Below are 19,481 nucleotides of genomic sequence, written 5' to 3'. Positions count from 1 at the left end.
TGCTCACAAGAGATCTACCAGGATGGCAGGACAGCGAACCAAAATTGCCAATAGAGGAAGTAGGAGGAGGGAATTTGTGGCTGGAGACCTTGTGTATCTCCATGACCCAGCAACAAAACCAGGCGATTCAACTAAATTTCATTTGTCATGGAAAGGTCCATTCGCTATTGCTGGGAAGCTGTCAACTGTGAACTATTTGATCAAGTTGCCTGATGGACGACAGCTGGTGGTTCATGTGAACAGGCTGAAGCTTTGCTATAAGAGAGGGGAGGCTGAAGCAGATCCCCTGGATAATGTTAATGACGACTAACAGAGGACATTGGAGATTGAAGAGAGAGCTAAGGGTACACCCAGCTCCCATAAAACTCCTGAGGAAGAGGAAGAGGTGGAATATAGAGCCCCAGATTCTGAGGTTGAATGGTGGGAGCAAGTATACTTACCAGCTGAAATTCCTGGGGAGGATGAGCGAGAGAGGGAGAATCTTCGAGAAGAAGAGGTGGAATTTCGAGAAGAAGAGGAAGAACCACCCAGCCCTGTATTTGATGAGAATCAGGACCCTCCCTACAGCCCAGATGAGAGAGTGAGGGAAGTACCCCGATCCCCAATTGTGACAAGGAGTCGAGCAAGGTCAGCAACCTAACCAGACAAGGTCGGGTGGAGAATTTCTGGATTGAGTAGGAGATTCTTTGCTGCAGACTGCGTTTGGCCCTGGGACAGCTGATTGTAACAAGAAGTGTGTATATATACATGAAGAGAAATAGAGTAGAACCAAAACTTATTTATTTATCGATTCATTGTACATTGTATTTGTAATGTGTCGATTTTGATGATTTTAATTGAATTGAACAAAAGTATTCAAGTGTAGCTGTCATGTGACCCATATTGTAATAGATCTATCTTGTATGTTGTATGTCATTTGCAATGAGTTCTAATGAGTACAGAAGTTACCAAGTTAATGATAATGCCAAGATTAGAAGAATATTTCGATCTCTTGATCTATCATATCAGAGATCAATAATCGACTATCTGAAGCAACATTGTTTGGTGCCTCAAGGGAGTCACACGTGGGGTGTGTGCAACGGTAACTGCCTAGGGTGCGCAGGTTACAACATGCATTAGGGTATGCATGGGAAATCAGGAGCAAGTGAAGAAGTCACTGGCTCAAATGAGACTCCTCAGTATGTGGCTGAGAGGAAGCACAGCTGTCTGGAAGTGCAGGAGCATGGCTGCCTGGCAGGGAGGTAGTATGTCTGTCCTGAAGCATAGCTGAGTGGAGCATTGTTTGATCAGAGGTTTAAGAAATCCTTGGTGAGAATGTGTTAGCCCACAAGGACTAGTAGAAGGATCACATGCAGTTACATCTAAGATGAATTTAATGTTGAAATGTTAGAAATCTATGTTAATTTTAAGGAACTTGAACTGTTGATGTATTTGTGTTTAATTGTGATGTGTATGGAGCCTTTTGTAATCGGCTACAATATCTAGTAATTGAGATTCATGTGAGTTTAGGTTAAGTATTTATTGTTTAGTTGTTGGCTGAAATATTCATATTCAATGGAGAGCCATTGACAGATAGTGTATTTTGTTCTCTGGATGTTTTGATTACAAATCGTATTGGTTAATATTAGAAGGATAAGATTAATTGTGTTGGTATAGTATTAAGTTGCTGTAAATAACTGGGCTGAGGAATGCAACTATTGAGTGGCAAGAAAAGGGTATCAGGGTCAGATATCTAACACTGCAAGGACACTGTACAGATGAGTTAACTAACAGAACATGAACCCATTCCAAGACTGGACACAGCTGTTTCATCAGTTGCAGGTGCTATCGGCCTATCATGTGGAGAGATCATCAATCCACAAGGAGTATGGTTCCAAAAGAAAGCAGATGTCCTTATGACAGGTGACTATTGGAGGATCCTGGTAGTTATCAACATCACTGAAATCAGTCACGAACTCTCTCAACTACACAATCAGACCCAAGAAATGCAGAATGCCATCACCACTGCTTTGGAAAAAATGCCTGCACTACACATTCAAAAGCAAGCCTTCACCAGCATCAGCGATATGCAGGATGACATCTCTGACTCCGTTCGAACCCTAATGGATCTTCTGTACCAAGGAAGAGGAAGAAGGGGGCTGATCAATGCGGGAGGGAAACTTCTCTGTGTAATCTTTGGAGTGGCAGAAGACGAGGATCACAGCGAGGGGGCACTCCAAGCTCAAACTGCAGGCCTCATTCATGTGGAGAAGGAACACTTGACCCTGACCCAACATTTAAGTCGCAGAGTGGCAGAAAACAGTAGAGAGCTGGTTGAAATTGCAAGGGAATGTTCAAAGAACACTAATGAGATAGTCTCTGCAATAAAGAAACTTAACCAAAAGGTGGTTAAGATCGAAGAACTTTTGGATGTCTATATTAACACATCCTCAGCCCTACAGAATTTAAGATTAGCAAGTAGTAATGCATTGTTAGATTTAAGAAAACTGATAACGATTATTAATGAAGTGTCATATTGTAGGTTAAGTATCAATTTATTGTCTCCTGTTGAGTTAAGTAATATTTTGGAAAAAGTTCGATCAAGCCTGTCAGATGGGTTGGAGTTGCCATTTGTGACGAACCCCACCAGTGCTTATCTGTACTACAATATCATGCGAGTGCATGCTGTATCCGTTGGTGGCTTAATAAAACTGATTGTGATGGTGCCATTAATGTCTCCTGGACAGAGATTTGAACTTTTCCAGGCTTTTGCATTGCCAGTTCTTGACAACCAGACCCAGCTGATGATACAATACCAGCTGAAGCCTGCCCACCGCATGCTGATGACACCTTATTGGGCTCGGTTAGCAGTCATCCACCAACAACAACTGGAGCAGTGTGAAGCGGGGCCATTGACTGTATGCTTAGTGATGACTCCAGTCTACAGCCGACATCATCCATCCTGCCTGAGTGCACTGTTCCTGAACGACCTTGCTGCAGCTCAACAACAGTGTCAGCTGACTGTGCTTGCCGCCAACCCAGCAGACACTTGGGTCTGGAATGATCAAGATGACACCTGGATTTACAGTGTAGCATCCAAGCGGCAGGTTGTCTCGCAATGTCAGCAGGGCAACCAGATCATTGTACATGAGTTAACACTCCATGGAACTGGACACCTGGCTGCACCTTGAGTAAGTCCCACTACCAGATCCTCCCATCAGCTTGTGCCAGAGGGCACCTCAATCTTCAGAAGCACTTGGCTCTCCTTAGTGTGCCTCCTGCTCTCATGCTGACTATCCAAGGCATGACTAGAGAGCAGATACTGGAGGGCATCCACCATCATCAGACCGAGGGTCACCTGAAACCTGGTGAGCTTGGTGTAGATGAGGTGTCCATTGACCAGCTGCTACACCATCTGACATCCCTGGAAGATCAACCCAATGCTGAGGGGTGGAGCTGGTGGCTCACCTCAGCACTCACCTTTGGAGCCACCCTTGCTGCTTTCGCTGCGCTGGCTGCAGGGTTGGTCTGGGACCGCCACCGGAACTCAGCCCAGAGCAAGGATGCTTTGGTATCAGCAGAGCAGCCCTCTACAATGGATGTTGCAGGGGACTCTACACCACCCACCCAGGATCCTGAGGAGCCGCGGGAATCCTAGTGCGCCCTTTTTCTAGGGAGGAGGTGATGTAATGGAAGCAATTGAAAGTAGTGTTATTGAAATTAGTGAAAATTAGAACGTTATATTTTATTTGCTGGCTGCCTAGCATAGGCTACAGAAAGCTTGCATTTCTTCAACCGATGGACGAGGTGAGGATTGCGAACTGCCTAGCTTGCATCCCAGCCTGGGAAAGATAGTTTCCATCCACTCGTCAACAGTTTCCAGCTCTTCTTCCCCCCTGCCATAGTCTAGTTTTCTACGTGTAGGCCTAGGAAGAGTTGGACCTGAGACAAAAATTGCATTCTTTCCGTGCACTCTTGTTTTAACCATTGAAGCGAACACAGCACGCTCAGACACCAATTCTTTTCGGGAGTGTGGATCCCCCAAATCATCGTTTAATGGATTTCTTCAGCGTCTTCATTATGGGTGAGTCACGAAATTAATCCTACTCAAATGACAAGGGGCGATCGAACTTTATTTGCATAACAATAGGTTTTTTCTTGTTTATTTGTACCATTCCAAATCTCTTTCAATGTTTTTTTCAAGGCAGCCAGAGTAGATTCAAAATTGTTGTAAAAATTTGGTAGAGAAAATGTTTAAATACAACAAATTTTCATAGAGTAAAAATTAGCTTTCTTTAACCATGTCTACCCTTTGGTAAATGCAGTTAATGATAATAAATCTACCCGAGAAATTACAACGGAATGACTTGAAATTTGGAACTTAAAGTCCTTACAATATAAGGATCCGACACGAACAATTTCGATCAAATGCAATTCAAGATGGCGACGAAAATGTTGTCAAAAACAGGGTTTTTCGCGATTTTCTCGAAAACGGCTCCAACGATTTTGATTGAATTCATACCTGGAATATTCATTGATAAGCTCCATCAATTGCCACAAGTCCCATATCTGTAAAAATTTCAGGAGCTCTGCCCCATCTATGCAAAGTTGGATTCCAGATTCCCAATTATCAGGCTTCTGATAAAATTCAAAGAAAAAAATTTGAGTGGAGAAGATTGAGCATAAAAATCTCTACAATTAATGTTGAGTAAAATTTTCACCTAAAATTGAAATTAAGCTCAAAATTCGAGTAAATGTGATTATCCAATTGCAAACTGTTGGCAACTGTTGATTCTATTAAATCATTCACTATGAAGAGATATCAGACCTCGAATGTCTCCAGCGTTATTGTCCTGTCACCAGCTGGCTTAGATCTTTGTTCATAAGTAGACTTGTGATGCGCGTGAACACTAGCGTCAGCTGATTAATTCTAATAATGGCAAGGAAAGTTGTGTGAGTGCGTCACACCAGATTTTCTTGATCTAGGCAACCACATATGATTGAAAAATCAGTATATTGATGACATGAAAAATCATTCTTGGGAACATAAACATAAACAAAACCATACATAACCTTAATGAGTGGAAAAATGTAATTTTACTATTTATACTAGGTTAAAATGCTAATTGAAAGATGAATTATTGTTGATCCAAGTCAGACAAAATATCTTCAGATAGGCCTAATCTAATCTCAAAGTTTTATAAGGAATATAGTGAGTAGTCTATTTTACCTAATATTTTTTCAATACCTGATGCGTCCGTTCTGTACCAGTACCTTTGAGCCATCTAAATTCAAAATGTATGGTTCCATGTTTATTTTGGGCTAAAATTGTATAGAAATTGTACACGTGGAAGACTAAATTTGATCACCCGAGTTTGAAAGAAAAATAGCACACGGTCTATCTTATTATTCTATCTACCAATGTTATTACATCAGTGTTACTTGTATCGTAAATAAATAAAATAGAAATATCCATTTCTATAAACTTTCAGGAAATGCAAAAACAAAGTTTGTACTTTGAAGGAAAAGTTTACTGAAATTGTTAAAATTCTTCAATAAAATAAATTGATTTGTGTATCATAAATTTAATATAGGTCTATAGTAAAATAAAATTCAATTTAATTGAAATTGATAAATCAAAAACTAACAACTTTAACAAGTTTAAGTTGAAAAAAGTACTGTATGCACAAAAAGTTGTACAAATCTGTTTGAGGTTGGTATAGAAAACATTAAATTTGAAAGTGAAAATTAGATTTAAATAAAATTGAACAAGGATTATAACCTCCTTGAAAAGTGGAAAATCTGAATGGAGTGTAATAGAAGGACGCTACTCTTTGACAAAATAATATTGAAAGTTATCTGTGACCCATCTTTCGTAGTTTAATATCATTTTATACTCTGTGTAAAATATATTGAGACTTGGCTCTCAATTCAAAGAAATTACAGGGTTGCCAAATTGTGTAAAAATTGTGCAACTTTCTCAAATTTTCAATTTTACGTTAGAATTGGATGCAGAATATCATCCCCGATATCCCAGTAGTGCTAAAGTTTTAAGGTTTAAGGATTGAAAGGAAATTTAATTTTATTGGTGAAATTGGAAACATCGCGAAAATATGTTTTTATTTTGAATATCACTTCTCTCAGAATCATGGAGCGTCGTAATGCATAATAATTTTATATCAAAATATCGGGAAGAGTGACTACTTTCTATTGGTGTCTGGCCATTTTTATCCGACCTATAGTTATTTTTCAATTAATGATTATGTTTGTCAATGTCAAGACATTTCAAGCAGAAAACATGAAATTTTCGGCATGCTAGAAACTTTTTTGTTTCAAAACATAAGTGGGTGGTAAAAGCGAGAAAGTTACTCAGAAATAATTAAAATTATTTCCCCAACTATTCAAAAGTGGTCAAAATAACGTATTTCATTTTGGCATCTGAGGAGTTTCAAAACTGGTTTAAAACAATTCTGATTCAATCCTAAATTTTTTCTCAATGCCAAAATAGTGGAACATGATGGAATCAGTTGCAAATAGTAGTTGTTTTATGTTGAGGTAACATTAATTAGACATTATCTCTATTTTTTTTAAATGACTATATTTTGCAGAAATTTAATACAGTTCAACTTCGCTCAAATCATTGTATATTATGAGATAAAAGGATAATTTTGCACGATAATGGCGTTTTTCTGTTTTCATTTCAGAGAAGAATTTAACACTGTACGTTCTAGGAGTGCTAGCGCCAAATGAGCTAGCTGATCTTGTTCCAGATGTTTTAAGGAGATCTGAATTTTGGAGAAACCTCTAGTCATGGAATGACGATTTCAAAAAAATGGAGAACAGCCGGAATTCATTGCCACTAGTCAACTTCAGAGTAAGTTAATTTTATTAAACTGTAGCCTACCACATTGATGAGATTATAGAGTTGCACGCCCCATAATATTAAGGCCTACAGGGTGTTTCAGACGTAGTGTCGAACATTTAAGGGTATTGTTCCTAGATGATAGGAGACTTCAAATGTCGTATTTGAAGTGTCCAGAACTCAGCGGTTATCCTTATAGATGCCATTTTTTTCACTTAGAAGATTTTAACACAAGAATGAAATGTTGTATTGATCTGAAATTTGGCATGAATAGATTTATGAATCAAGACTCAGCTTTAAAAGATAAAATAAAAAAATTTCAAAATGACGGCTATTTTAAATTTTTGATGGCAAATTTCACTAAAACCGTTCACTTTACAGAAAATTTACAAGAGACAAAAATGTTGGCAAATTTTATCAAGATTTACCTTATTTAATAAGATTGGTCAAAGTATAACAGAGAAATTAATTATTCTCGTAGAATCATACTTTTACAAGACATACTAGATCATCTGAAAAACATTGTGAAATCAGTTGTATGTCCATATGGTGTCATATAGAGTTTTAAAGCTTCATCTTAAATACTATTGGAATTGAAAATTTAATATTGATGTCTAAATGGTGGAAAGTGGTCATGCATGCAGTACGATAAGAATAAATTTCTCTGTTATATAGATATAATTAGAATGTTGATAAAATTTGCCAACGTTTTTGTCTCTAGTAACTTTTCTGTAAAGTGAACGGTTTTAGTGGAATTTGCCATCAACAATTTCAAATAGCCGCCATTTTGAAAATTTACATCGAAAATTTTTCCTTTATTTTTTAAAGTTGAGTCTTCATAGCATAAATATTCATGACGAATTTCAGATCAATATGTAATATGGTGAATATTGAGAGGTTTTAATTGTAGTTTTTTTTGTGCCTTTCTTTCAGGTTGTTGAACTAATCAAAATTGAACTGAATTTTTCCAATATGAACTCTAGTGGACCTTGTTCTTGATAATTGAATAATTTATTCATGCACAAGTAAGCACCAAAATTTTGTTTCGCCATCCAAATTATTGTAGTCTTCTAGCATTTCCATAGTACTGGCTTGAATTTTGTAATGAAATTGATGCAAACGTATTTAGAAATGTATTTGAACCGTGTGACCTCACGACGTTTTAACCTGAAATTATTAGGCCGGGCGCTCCACGTGTTTTCTTGCAAATCGGAGAATTTGAGTGGAAGAGCGGCAGTTCTAAACGAGTCGTCACCGCGAGAAGATGTAGTCGCAGAACAAGTCTCGGTCTCTAATTTAGGCTTCGGCCTACTTAGATGAAAAATCTCCTTATTATTATTAGTTTGTAAAATGTAAAAAAGCATGTAGTCTGAAAAATAGTACTGTAGTTAAAATGTAAGCGTGAGTGATTGTGAGTGCCGATGTATTTGTTAAATGTTCGATTCCATGGTGAGTGCCAAAATTATTTCATTATGCTCAAATAGATTGACCACATAAATTGACCGAGGCCCTAAATTTATTGTAGAGTGAGTTAGCAAATTCTTGTCTAAATATCAAATTCTTATCTAAATATTCATAATTATTGAATTGTTTGAATGTAACTAATAAATTAATGTCAGTAGCAATTCTTCAAAATCTTTTATTTCACGTTCCTGGCTCGTGATAAGTTACTTGTTGCTAAAACAGGTGTTGTTGAACAATAGTGAAGATCTTGGCATTTGCATAAACAAATCCATCCAAAGCTCCCAACCGTGGATTCAAATAATTTGAACAAGTTTATAGTTAAGAAGAGATTTTAAAAGCAATTATCTATTTTTTTTGTTACAAAACAGGGTGCTAACAAAGTCCCTGGCCTCCCCCACCTATTACAAATACAACATTTCTTTCTTGAGATAAAAATTCCTAACTGAAAAAACCAAAATGGCAGCTATAAGGATAACCGCTGAGTTTTGGACACTACTTGAAATACGACATTTGCAGTCTCCCATCATCCAGGAACAATACCCTCAAATGTTCGACACTACTTCTGAAACATTCTGTATAATTAATATTTCTCATCTTTGAATTAATTGAAACTTTATTGTGAACAAAATATCATATCTGTTTTTTACTTGAAATAAACGTTTTGAACCAGGTCTCTCCTGTCGTCTCGGGCTATGGGATGTGCACGTTCAATATTGTTAATTCCCGCTGAAGTAAATCAGCTGTATGGTTCATTGATGGCTTAAATTATTCAGGCTGAGTGAAATCATCCAACCAACAAAAGCCATACAAATTTGCTCTTTTTTTTACATTAAATTATACATTTTAGTCCAACTAAGAACTATTGAGATTTTGAAGTCTAAATGTCCCACCCGTTTTGATTTTGAGAGTGGGGAGGAATCAACCTCAAATTTTCGAAAATATTGAATTTTTCGGATATTGTTGAAATAAGGTCAGAACAAAAATATATTTTTATAGGAGAAAATGGTTTTTCTATTTCTGATTGACTCATTAAAATCTTAATGTATTGAAATATATATTTTCCACTAGGTATTCAAAGGCTACTTGATTTGTTAGTTGATAAAAAATTCTATTATTTGTTTTCAATTTTTTTATATAGTACAAAAGGAACTGGTTTTGACATTTCCAAGCCATTTTCAAGCTATTCCTATAAGTTTTTGTGTTCCATATAAAAAAGATTTGAAAACAAAAGGGTACTATAGAATCATTTCTTATTAATTAATAAAAAAATATATGAATATATATGAGATAATTTATTAAATATATTATAAATATACAATGAAAATGTTCTATCAAATAAAGAAATAATATATTTCAAAATGTCTCCAGCAATTATGAACATTTTCTTTTATAGCTCCTAATTCTTCTTCTAGTCTTTTTGATTATCACTCATGCCAAAGACATGCATTGCATAAAAAATAATAAACTAATATAGTTTATCATGCATGTCTTTGGCATGAGTGATAATTAAGAAGACTAGAGAAAGAATTAGGAGTTATAAAGAAAAATGTTCATAATTGCTTTCATAACATTTGAAAGATATTATTTCTTTATTTATAGAACATTTTCATTTGAGCCATTGGGAAGAGAGAAATTTTCATTTCAACCTGAGCTGGCTGCTTACAGTCATTATTACTTGTATTTCAATCAAGCAATATAAGTTTGTGTTTGAATAACCCTCATTATTACTTTCTCCAGGCAATTGTAGATCCAGAGCTATATGATCCAGATACCAGTGTAACAAGCATTGGAGCCTCAGAGTTTGAAATCGAAAGGATGATAAGGAGTGAGCCAGCATCATGTATCAGCACTCCAATCAGTATTATTATGTTATGTTTTAACTACAGAAAAATGAATATTTTCATAGTGACTTGGTAATCTTTGGAAGTTTTATATATTAATATTAATTTCTTAATCTTGAATATAATTTTGTTCTTTTCGATGAAATTTGTATTTTGTGATTAACAACCATGTTATGTTCTACCTACAGAAAAATGAATATTTTCTTAGTGACTTGGTAATGTTTGGAACTTTTTTAGTATTATACTTGAGTATAAATAACATATTGTAAATTGTCTGAATAATAAGGTGAAGTGTTTTTATTTTCTTTTTAAATATACACTGTCTTCGCTACTAACGTATTTTATATTCCCTTCATAATGAATTTCACCTAGTTTTAAGGCGTGTTTTCGTATTGAAAGGTTTTACGAATCAATCATGTAGCATTGTTGGTTTTTGAGCACCTAATTCCAGAAGTCTTTGGATCCGCTCTGGCAAAAAACCTTCCAGCAGGAAATCACAGAATAATTAAGTTTTCCTTCCTGTTTTTCATACAGAGAGTATAAAAAGTCTGAAGGATGCATGTCTACGGTAACATCTCATTTTAATTCTTTTGATATTTTGAATCTTCTACCTAATCATCCAGTTCCAGACTTTTTACACTCTCTGTACCGGAATCCAATCTGGTTAATATTTTCCTCTTCCAGCTATATCTTATGCTATATCTGTTATGCTGGGTTCGCTCTAGAGTGAATATTTCTTTTAGGAAAACTCTCACCTACTTCTGTGCTTACAATAGAAGAGTATTCATATTGGAACCTGATAGCCAGTGTGAATTACATCTTTCGTACATGCAGATTCAGGGAATAGTTTTACTGAAAGAATATATTCATTTTGGAGTTAGTCCTGCTTCATGAAAAATTTCGTATAGGCACAAAAGAGAAAAATATTGGTCCAGATTGAATTGTTGTAACATTAGTAAGGGATAGAGGAAGAATTGGTAAAGTACAAAAGAAAAATCAGTACAGGAACCATAGAGAAATCGGTAAGCAAGCAAAAAAACATTGGTACAAGAAGCTGAAAAAATTCAGTTAATAACTCAGCCAACATCAGTTTTGGATCTACTTCGTTTTGGTAGAAAAAATTAGTACGAGAAAAAAAAAAACAGTTTGGGTCCAGCATTTCTTTATTCCATAATGCAGAAACATTAGTAGTTGATCAAGTCTAATTCAGTCTGCAAACTAGTTCTGAGAAAAAAATTATCATCTGACTGAAATTTCTTTAATACCAAACCAGTACTTTAATCGATGTGGACTAATATTTCCTCAGTACATTGTGACGTCTTTGATGACGTCATTAGCTTTCCACCATTTTGTTATACCAATATTATTTCAGTAAGCGAAATTCCCAATGTTTCATTAGTATAGGTAGTAGCATGGGATTTTCGCGGCCAACCGATATTTCTCAGGTAATATTTCTCTCCGTGTACGGATCTTAATGGTGTTCAGGATTTCTTTAGATTTCTTAATCCATCTTAGAACTTCTTCATTTGTTACATGCTCTGTCCAAGATATTTCGAGCATTCTTCGGTACAACCATAATTCAAAAGCTTCAATTTTCTTGTTCAATGTTCATGGCTCCATACAGGAAAATAGAGAAGATGTAACACATCAGAAGTCTTATCTTTGTTGCAATGGTAACATCATGGCTCTTGAAAACTCTGTTCATTCTATTGAAGGCAACTGTTGCTCTGGATATGCGTGACTTGATAATATACAAATAAAAAGAACTTTGAAAAATATCACAGTAGAAAGTTTATTTTTAGCCTTTGCACAGCCTTAAGACGTCACTAGAAGAGAGTATTAGGCCTACTTAATTTGCTAAGTAATCAAAACTTCAAGTTCTACAACACAAGTTTAACACACCTGTTTCATCAGGTAGAACTCGTCTGACCTTGGCATGGGGAAATTCCTTCACCAATTCTTCAAGATCTAGGGACTAGGGATCTAGGGACTATTTTATGTTCGCTCAGAACAGACGCTCCTGGGACATTGTTGATCTTGGAAAAGTCTTCATTAGCTCGAGTTGTAAAAGCATCTTATATAATTTCACTATTCACATTTATTATTATGAATTTATCATTTATTTGTATTTGTAGATTTTCCATTCCTTAAAATTTGCCACCCCCAAAATCTGCCGCCCTGTGTGGCTGCCCTGGGGAAACTGAAGACGGAAATTTAATGGTGGCTACAGCTTTTCATTACGTTACTTTTCAACGTAATTTCTTTTCAATTACGTTACTTTTCAATTTCTATCTTGATCAATGTCTTTTTCAAATGAAATTGTTGAAATGTACGTAATTGAAATCACTGATATTCAGTCGCTTGCCGTATCCACTCAAGCCATGTATAAGTCGCTCAAGGCCATAAATGACAGGGCTTGCTATGCATGGCTTCAATATGCACTCCTTACCTAATGCTATGCAATATTCACCTTTGCGGCTTCAAAGATAATGTGTACTTGTAAATGTACGTGTTTCCGCTACCAACTGACTTCGCTGAATGAAGAATCTGGATTGAATTAAGGAAGGCGGGAAAGGATTTGATGGCATACTCATTAATGTTTGGAAAAGACTTGGCTATGGTATGATTTTTTTGGGCGCCATGGGACAAATATAAATGTCAATATTATATAGTTGTAAATCTAGTTGTCATATTGAACGGCTCTTGATCAAGATGTTAGAGTTGCTTTTCCATTGATATATGATATTTTTACCTGCGTGTGAGTAACAAGTATTATACAAGTTGAAACTCTGATATTGATCCATAACATTCCAAATAATTTGAATAGAGAAGATGAATGGATGGAATAGATATTTTTGTTTCGAGATGCATCGTGATTGAGATAACTGTGATACGGTAATTGTTTTGCTGGAATTGACGGTTACCCATATCTGTCGATGAGTTGCACAGATCTGCCCGAATAGGGATCTCTAGCTATGACGTTTGTGGCGAATATGTCAGTGGCATAATTGTATCCATCTTGGGCTTCCAACCGGAAAGTAAGAGGATCACCCACTGCTATTGTGTTGGTCGGTCTGCCTTGGAATAATATCAGTAGTCTCACTCTCGAGCTCAGAGAGTTCTCAGCCGGCAGGTATTCTATCGGAATGGGACTGCCAGAGCTACAACAAATACAGAAAATCAAAATCAAATCAAATATATTTCATCAAATTGAAAACAATACGATGTATGAATTACATACATGCTGAAGAAAGCATGTTAATTTATATTCCACTTTATTTTCGTAGATTCCATTCATTTACATAAATCAAATCAAATTTATTTCATCAAATTGAAAACAATACAATGTATGAATTACATAGCCTACATGCTGTAGAAAGAATGGTTATTTATTTTTAATTTTTTTCGTAGATTCCATTCATTTACATTAATCATTCATTAATATAGAACAAGTATTCAACCATGACCTGGATTACTGCCACCACCTGGCATCAATTCATGGTCAATATGATATTCTAAATTCAAAATGTTTTTACTGTCGTGAACAAATACATGTTATTGACAAAGTCATCAGGTAAACATTAAACATATAATTATACATAGATTATACATGGATTATACATACATTTTGCATACTCAAAAACAGAGGAATATTATCACAGCAAACAGTTCCGGTATATTCATAAAAATTAACTACATATTCCAATGAATTATATTTAAGCACGCCTTAGAAGTCAATGTCGGTGTGCTCGAAAAACTCCGCAATACTATAAAAAGGGTTCCTTAGAAGCCATTCATCTAATTTGTGAAGAAAAATATTCTTCGAATATTTGTTTAAGGGGTTTGAAAACTTGTTATAAACCTTTTTAGAAAGAACCATATGGCTCTTGAGAGATTTACTCAATCAGCAATAGTCTGTACAAAATTTCCCCTTATTGCGAGTGTCATGCTTGACTTACACAAATTGACTTACCATTGAATAATATAAATGACCATTTCGTTTCACACTCTAACCAACGCGACGAAGTTGTCATTGCTAATCATATCGATGATCTTGAAGAGCAGGTTACAAACTTAGATTTAACAATCACTGATCAATTTCATTTCCATCCAATCTCAGAAGAAGACACTTTCAGAGCAATTCAACGTATTCATAGTAATGCTACGGGTGTAGACAAAATTCCTATTAAATTTATCGAGAAGATGTTATTTGCTGTTTTACCAACCATTACATACATTTTCAACAAGTCACTTGAAGAAGGCATTTTCCCTGAAAACTGGAAGTTTGCTCTGGTTCGCCATCTAAATAAAGTTCCATCACCCAATAAAGTTGAGGATTTTAGACCAATCAGTATTTTACCTGCATTGTCCAAAGTGCTAGAAAGACTCATTCATGCTCAAGTTGTAAAATTTCTAGACAACAATAGTAAGCTTCATAACTTTCAATCAGGCTTTAGAAAATTCCATTCAACTGAGACAGCTCTGCTTCGTGTCACTGATGATAATTATAAGGTTAGCTATGGACCAAAGAAAATGCACCATCCTCACCCTATTTGATTTTTCTAAAGCATTCGATACTGTTGATCATACAGTCCTTCTGAATAAGTTGGCTATTCTTGGTTTCAGTCACAACTCGTTAGTTTGTTTTAAATCCTATCTATTAGGTAGGAAACAATGTGTATCTGTCGGTGACAAAAAGTCAACTTGGAAAAACGTTATGCATGGAGTACCACAAGGTTCAATAATTTTAGGCCCTCTCCTCTTCACTTTGTATGCTAATGACCTTTCTTCCATTATCAAATTCTCCAGTTTCCATACTTATGCAGACGACCTTCAAATCTATTTAAGCTGTCCCATAACAAAAATTAATGAAACAGTTGGAATAATGAATCAGGATATCAATTCGATAGTGGAATGGACAAAGAAAAATGGCCTTAAGCTTAATCCCATCAAAACACAACCCATTATAATTGGATATTCTCGTCTTATAAACAATATTGACCTTGAATCGATTCACAAAATTAGTGTAGACGGTAATGAGTAATGACATTCCTTACTGTAGCTCAGTTAAAAATTTAGGCATTATTATGAATAATACTCTTGACTGGTCAGAACAAGTGAACAAAACTTGTAAAAAGGTATTCTCAGCCATGCATGCATTGAAGAAAATGCACGATATCCTCCCTAGAAACATTATATTATTATTGGTTCAATCTCTCATCTTCCCACATTTAATGTATTGTAATTCTGTTCTTAACGATATGCAAGTCACTCTGAATGATAAACTACAGCGTTGCCAAAATTATCGTCTACGTTTCGTCTACTCTCTCCAACGCCATGATCATATCACCCCAGCCCACATTGCTAGTTCAACATTAAAGCTTCCCGATCAGAGGCTTTTTCGAATAGTCAAGCTTGTTAGAGATTTCTTGAAATACGGTTATCCGAACTATTTTAAAGATGATTTCAAATTTGTCTCTGAAGGTAGGAGGATAGATGCTTCACATACTAGAACCGGAGAAAGTACTTTAAGGTTACCCAATCATCGAACTACTTACTATTTTCACAAAATCCTTCTTAGTCAGTGCCTGTCGTGCATGGAATACACTTCCTGTTTCTGTCAGGTCTATCGAGAGCCGAGCGAGCTTCATCCTGACTTAACATATTACATCATCATGAAAACATATTTTGGAACAAATGACTGAAACTGTCCGGCCCTAGAACGATCACATGACAACCATCCCTCACCCATTCCACCAATATAAACCTTTAAACCATGTTATAGAACGAATTATATATATATATATATATATAATATATATATATATATATATATGTATATATATATATATATTATATAAACTCATGTTATTTCAATTATCCACTGCATACTGCTGTATATTACTGAAAGTTGATAACCCTGATCCACTTTCAGCCTACTTCATTTTATTAATCAATTATTTGATCTTATCTATCTATATAATTATTTTACTTTATCAATTTTCTGTTTTTTTTTCTCTTTAAAATTCATATTGATTAAAACTTTTACAATATTTCCATTAATAAATGAATCCTTAGTTTAAATAACGAAATAAACGTTTTGGTAGAGAGTTAGTGGGGAGGATATTTTTAATAATCTTTCCAAAGAATGGACATTGATATGTCCAAAGCTCCGCCAATTTATGTAGATGCATAACAATATAATTATTATCTATAGTTATTATATTGCAAATTGCTTTTTCATATCATATACAGTTCAATAATTATTTTCTTAGTCTATATTATGTAAATTCATCTATAATTCTGCTGTATTGTAAGCTATTGTATATAAGTGTATAAGCCAGTATATATTGTAATCTACATAAATGAAGTACTCAATCAATCAATCAATCAATGCTTTTGAACATCTATATTGAAAGTCAAATAGGTTAATATTTTTCAAAGAGAATGTCACTAGTTCTAAAATGTATAAATTCACTATTGTTTTAATTCTCAATTCAATAAAAATAGGTTTGCAGTGATCCAGAGAAGCTGAGTCCTTCATGATTCTGACTACTTTCTCTTGAAGCTTCAATATTTCATCTACTCTACACGAGTTACCCCAAACAAGCAAACAATACTTGATAATAGACTGGAAAAATGCAAAATAAGCCATTCTTAAACCATTTGCGTTCACACATTGTTTCAGTCGTTGCCCTAGATAGCCTAGTTTTGAGATAATCTATGTGTTTAACCCATGTCAGTTTGTGATCAACCTGAACCCCCAGAAACTTCACATGATCAACTATATCTTTGTCACAATTGTAAGGCTTAAGACCAAATATAATATTCTCTGTTCTACCTTTATTTAAAAGATAACCGTTAACTCTAAACCAAACTTCTGCCTTATCCAATGCAGTGTCCACAATATTGGAAAGCTCAGTCATTTCACTTGAAACATTAAAAAATGTTGTGTCATCTGCGTATAAAACTTTTCTACTCACAACATTGTGAGGCGAAAGTCATTAATGCTAATTGAAAATAACAGAGGGCCCAGGACAGATCCTTGAGGTACACCATATTTTAATTTGATTAGCTCAGACCACTGTCCATTAATATATATATATACCGCTTGTTCTCTGTTTTTCAAATAAGAGTCAAAGAATGTCAGAGAATTCTTCTGAAATCCATAACAATAGAGATTCCATAGTAGATCAGCATGGTCCACACAATCGAATGCTTCACTCAGGTCACAGAAGGAGACCCGAGCACAGCACCTACTCTTATTATTTATTGCAATATATTATTTATATTATTGGAAATGTTTTGATTCTTGAATAATGAGCATAAATAATGAACAGTTATTTGATCAGCTGTTTTAGCACACTTGAAATTTGAAATTTTCAAATTCACAATACGAATGTCAACAATGCTTGTCGTCGTTGACTGTGGAAATTAACGCATAAAAGAAAATGCTCCTTGAGGCGGTTTGCTCATAGAGCTGCATAGCTATAGTTTGAATAAAATTCAATTGAAAAAACTTAATATTTGTTAAGATACTCCAGACAAATGGGGGTGTTCAAAATGCTTATCTAGGCTACATATCCTGGGGGCTGACAATTATACTATCTACTCTATCCACTTATCTATCAACTCTATCTACTCCTGAGAACTATTTAGTTTTGTACTTACTTGGCCGTCATATAGCTTGAGGTGACCACTGCTTCACCAGGGCCACGAAATAGGCATGTTAGATTGTACCTCTTATCTCGTCCCGTTTGCACATAATCACTGAACTGAACCACCACTATATTTGTCATTGTGTCTCCATACTGTAATAGAAAAAAAAATATTAGCCATGCAGTCGGTTAGAGAGCTCAACAGTCATGTCGTTCATGACAGTGTCGCAGTAGCTGAAGTGAGACAGCACAAGAGTCTTGACCAGCATGATTTTGATGTTGAGTGGAAGAAACAGGGCAAATCGTTTCAAGCTATGGATGCAAGCAAACATCCTCTTACAAACAATCTCAACCTAATTGAGCCATGAGAGTGTTTTAGAGATAACAGGACCAAGGTTCTTAACACTCTCAGAATACTTGAACTCAATGCCATTCAACCTTAACTTTGGAACATTCTGAGCTCCGAATCGGTTATGAGTCACAATGATACTCTGTGTCTTACCTTCATTCAATCTCAATGCATGATTATATGCCCAGCCACTAATAGCATCAATATCAGAATTTATCTGCTCGACACATGCATCAGACTCACCTGCAGAAAAATGTTTATAGATCTGAAGATCATCAGCATACAGATGAAATTTGCAGTGTTTTACGCATTTTGCGATGTCATTGATGTAGAGAGAGAACAGGAGAGGCCCAAGAACAGAGCCTTGGGGGTCTCCTCGGGTTACATTTCTCCATGAAGAGACCTCATTATTGGCCCTGACACACTGTTGACGATTCGACAAGTAAGACTCGATCCATTTTACACAACCCTCTCCAAAACCAAGATTTCTTAATTTCAGAAGGAGGAGTGGATGATGAACACAGTCGAACGCCTTTGAAAAATCGAATGGTGTCAGAATAGTACCCTGACTACTATCCATAGCTGACCTGATATCCTCAGTAACTTTGGGCAGAGGTGAGACTGAGGCTAATTCCCAAATTGAGGGGAAAAAGGATGATTCCAAAGATTTATTGAAAATTATTGTAAGAATAGGCAAGGTGGAGGAAAGAGTATCATTGATGAATTTGATAGGTATGCAATCAACTCCAACTGCATTGCTTGTCATTCCCATGATTATCCTCATTACATCAGCATCAATCACAGGAGAAAAGGTGAGCTGCTGAGCAGGAGCTACATGAGGCGCTGCTCTTAGCCTGTTCAAGTGGTCATGAGCACCGGACAGGTCAACAAGATTATCAGTGAAGTTATCATTGATATCATCTGAATTGAAAGGCATATTATGATGAACATGTGATTATCCAATACCCAAGTTTTTCAATTTTGACCATACTGTTCCAGTAGGCTGCTTGCCAGAAAGAGAGTGGTAATAGAACCTGACCATGGCATTTCTAATCTTCTGCTGGGTTTTGTTTTGAAGCAGCTTATTCTCCACCCGATCCACCACAGATTTTGAGCGTTTGGCTCTACGGAAAACAGCATCTCTCATCTTCTGTAACCTACAAATTTCCTGGCTGAGCCAGGGTGCAGGCTTTTCATTTACTCTCTTCGTAACCATAGGAGCATGCCTGTCATACAAGAGAAGTAGAAAACTGTTTAACCTGTCGACCATCTTCTCGACATTATCTGTGAGAATAACTTCATGCCAAGGAATAGAGGCAGCCTCAAAC

General features: G+C 35.8%; 2 protein-coding genes across 3 annotated transcripts in view; one reads left to right on the top strand and one right to left on the bottom strand.

The window, feature by feature from the left end:
• LOC111054701 overlaps positions 1–19,481 on the bottom strand; it is a 248,893-nt gene that overhangs the window by 62,071 nt on the left and 167,341 nt on the right. Inside the window, exons 16-17 of the mRNA XM_039441977.1 lie at positions 17,818–17,957; positions 13,071–13,307 (exon numbers count right to left, since the gene is read on the bottom strand). Of these exons, the coding sequence (XP_039297911.1) occupies positions 13,071–13,307; positions 17,818–17,957 (377 nt within the window). The remainder of the gene's footprint in view (positions 1–13,070; positions 13,308–17,817; positions 17,958–19,481) is intronic.
• On the top strand, positions 1,323–10,437 carry LOC120355036. 2 transcript variants are annotated; one of them, XM_039443292.1, is made up of 3 exons: positions 1,323–3,660; positions 6,684–6,853; positions 10,043–10,437. In XM_039443292.1, exon 1 carries the CDS (start codon positions 1,896–1,898, stop codon positions 3,168–3,170), a length of 1,275 nt encoding a protein of 424 aa, XP_039299226.1. In that variant the 5' UTR covers positions 1,323–1,895; the 3' UTR covers positions 3,171–3,660; positions 6,684–6,853; positions 10,043–10,437. The 2 variants fall into 2 exon arrangements, with proteins under 2 accessions (XP_039299226.1, XP_039299225.1); XM_039443291.1 differs by having other exon boundaries at positions 1,323–4,063.

This window comes from Nilaparvata lugens, chromosome X (genome assembly GCF_014356525.2).
Source record: "Nilaparvata lugens isolate BPH chromosome X, ASM1435652v1, whole genome shotgun sequence".
In the NCBI taxonomy this organism is placed as follows: Eukaryota; Metazoa; Arthropoda; class Insecta; order Hemiptera; family Delphacidae; genus Nilaparvata; species Nilaparvata lugens.
Note: the sequence above shows the minus strand (reverse complement) of the source record. Positions and strands in the feature narration are given on the sequence as shown.

Coding starts and splice junctions, on each gene's coding strand:
- LOC120355036 (XM_039443292.1), top strand. CDS start 1,896: ATGACAGGTGACTATTGGAGGATCCTGGTAGTTATCAACATCACTGAA.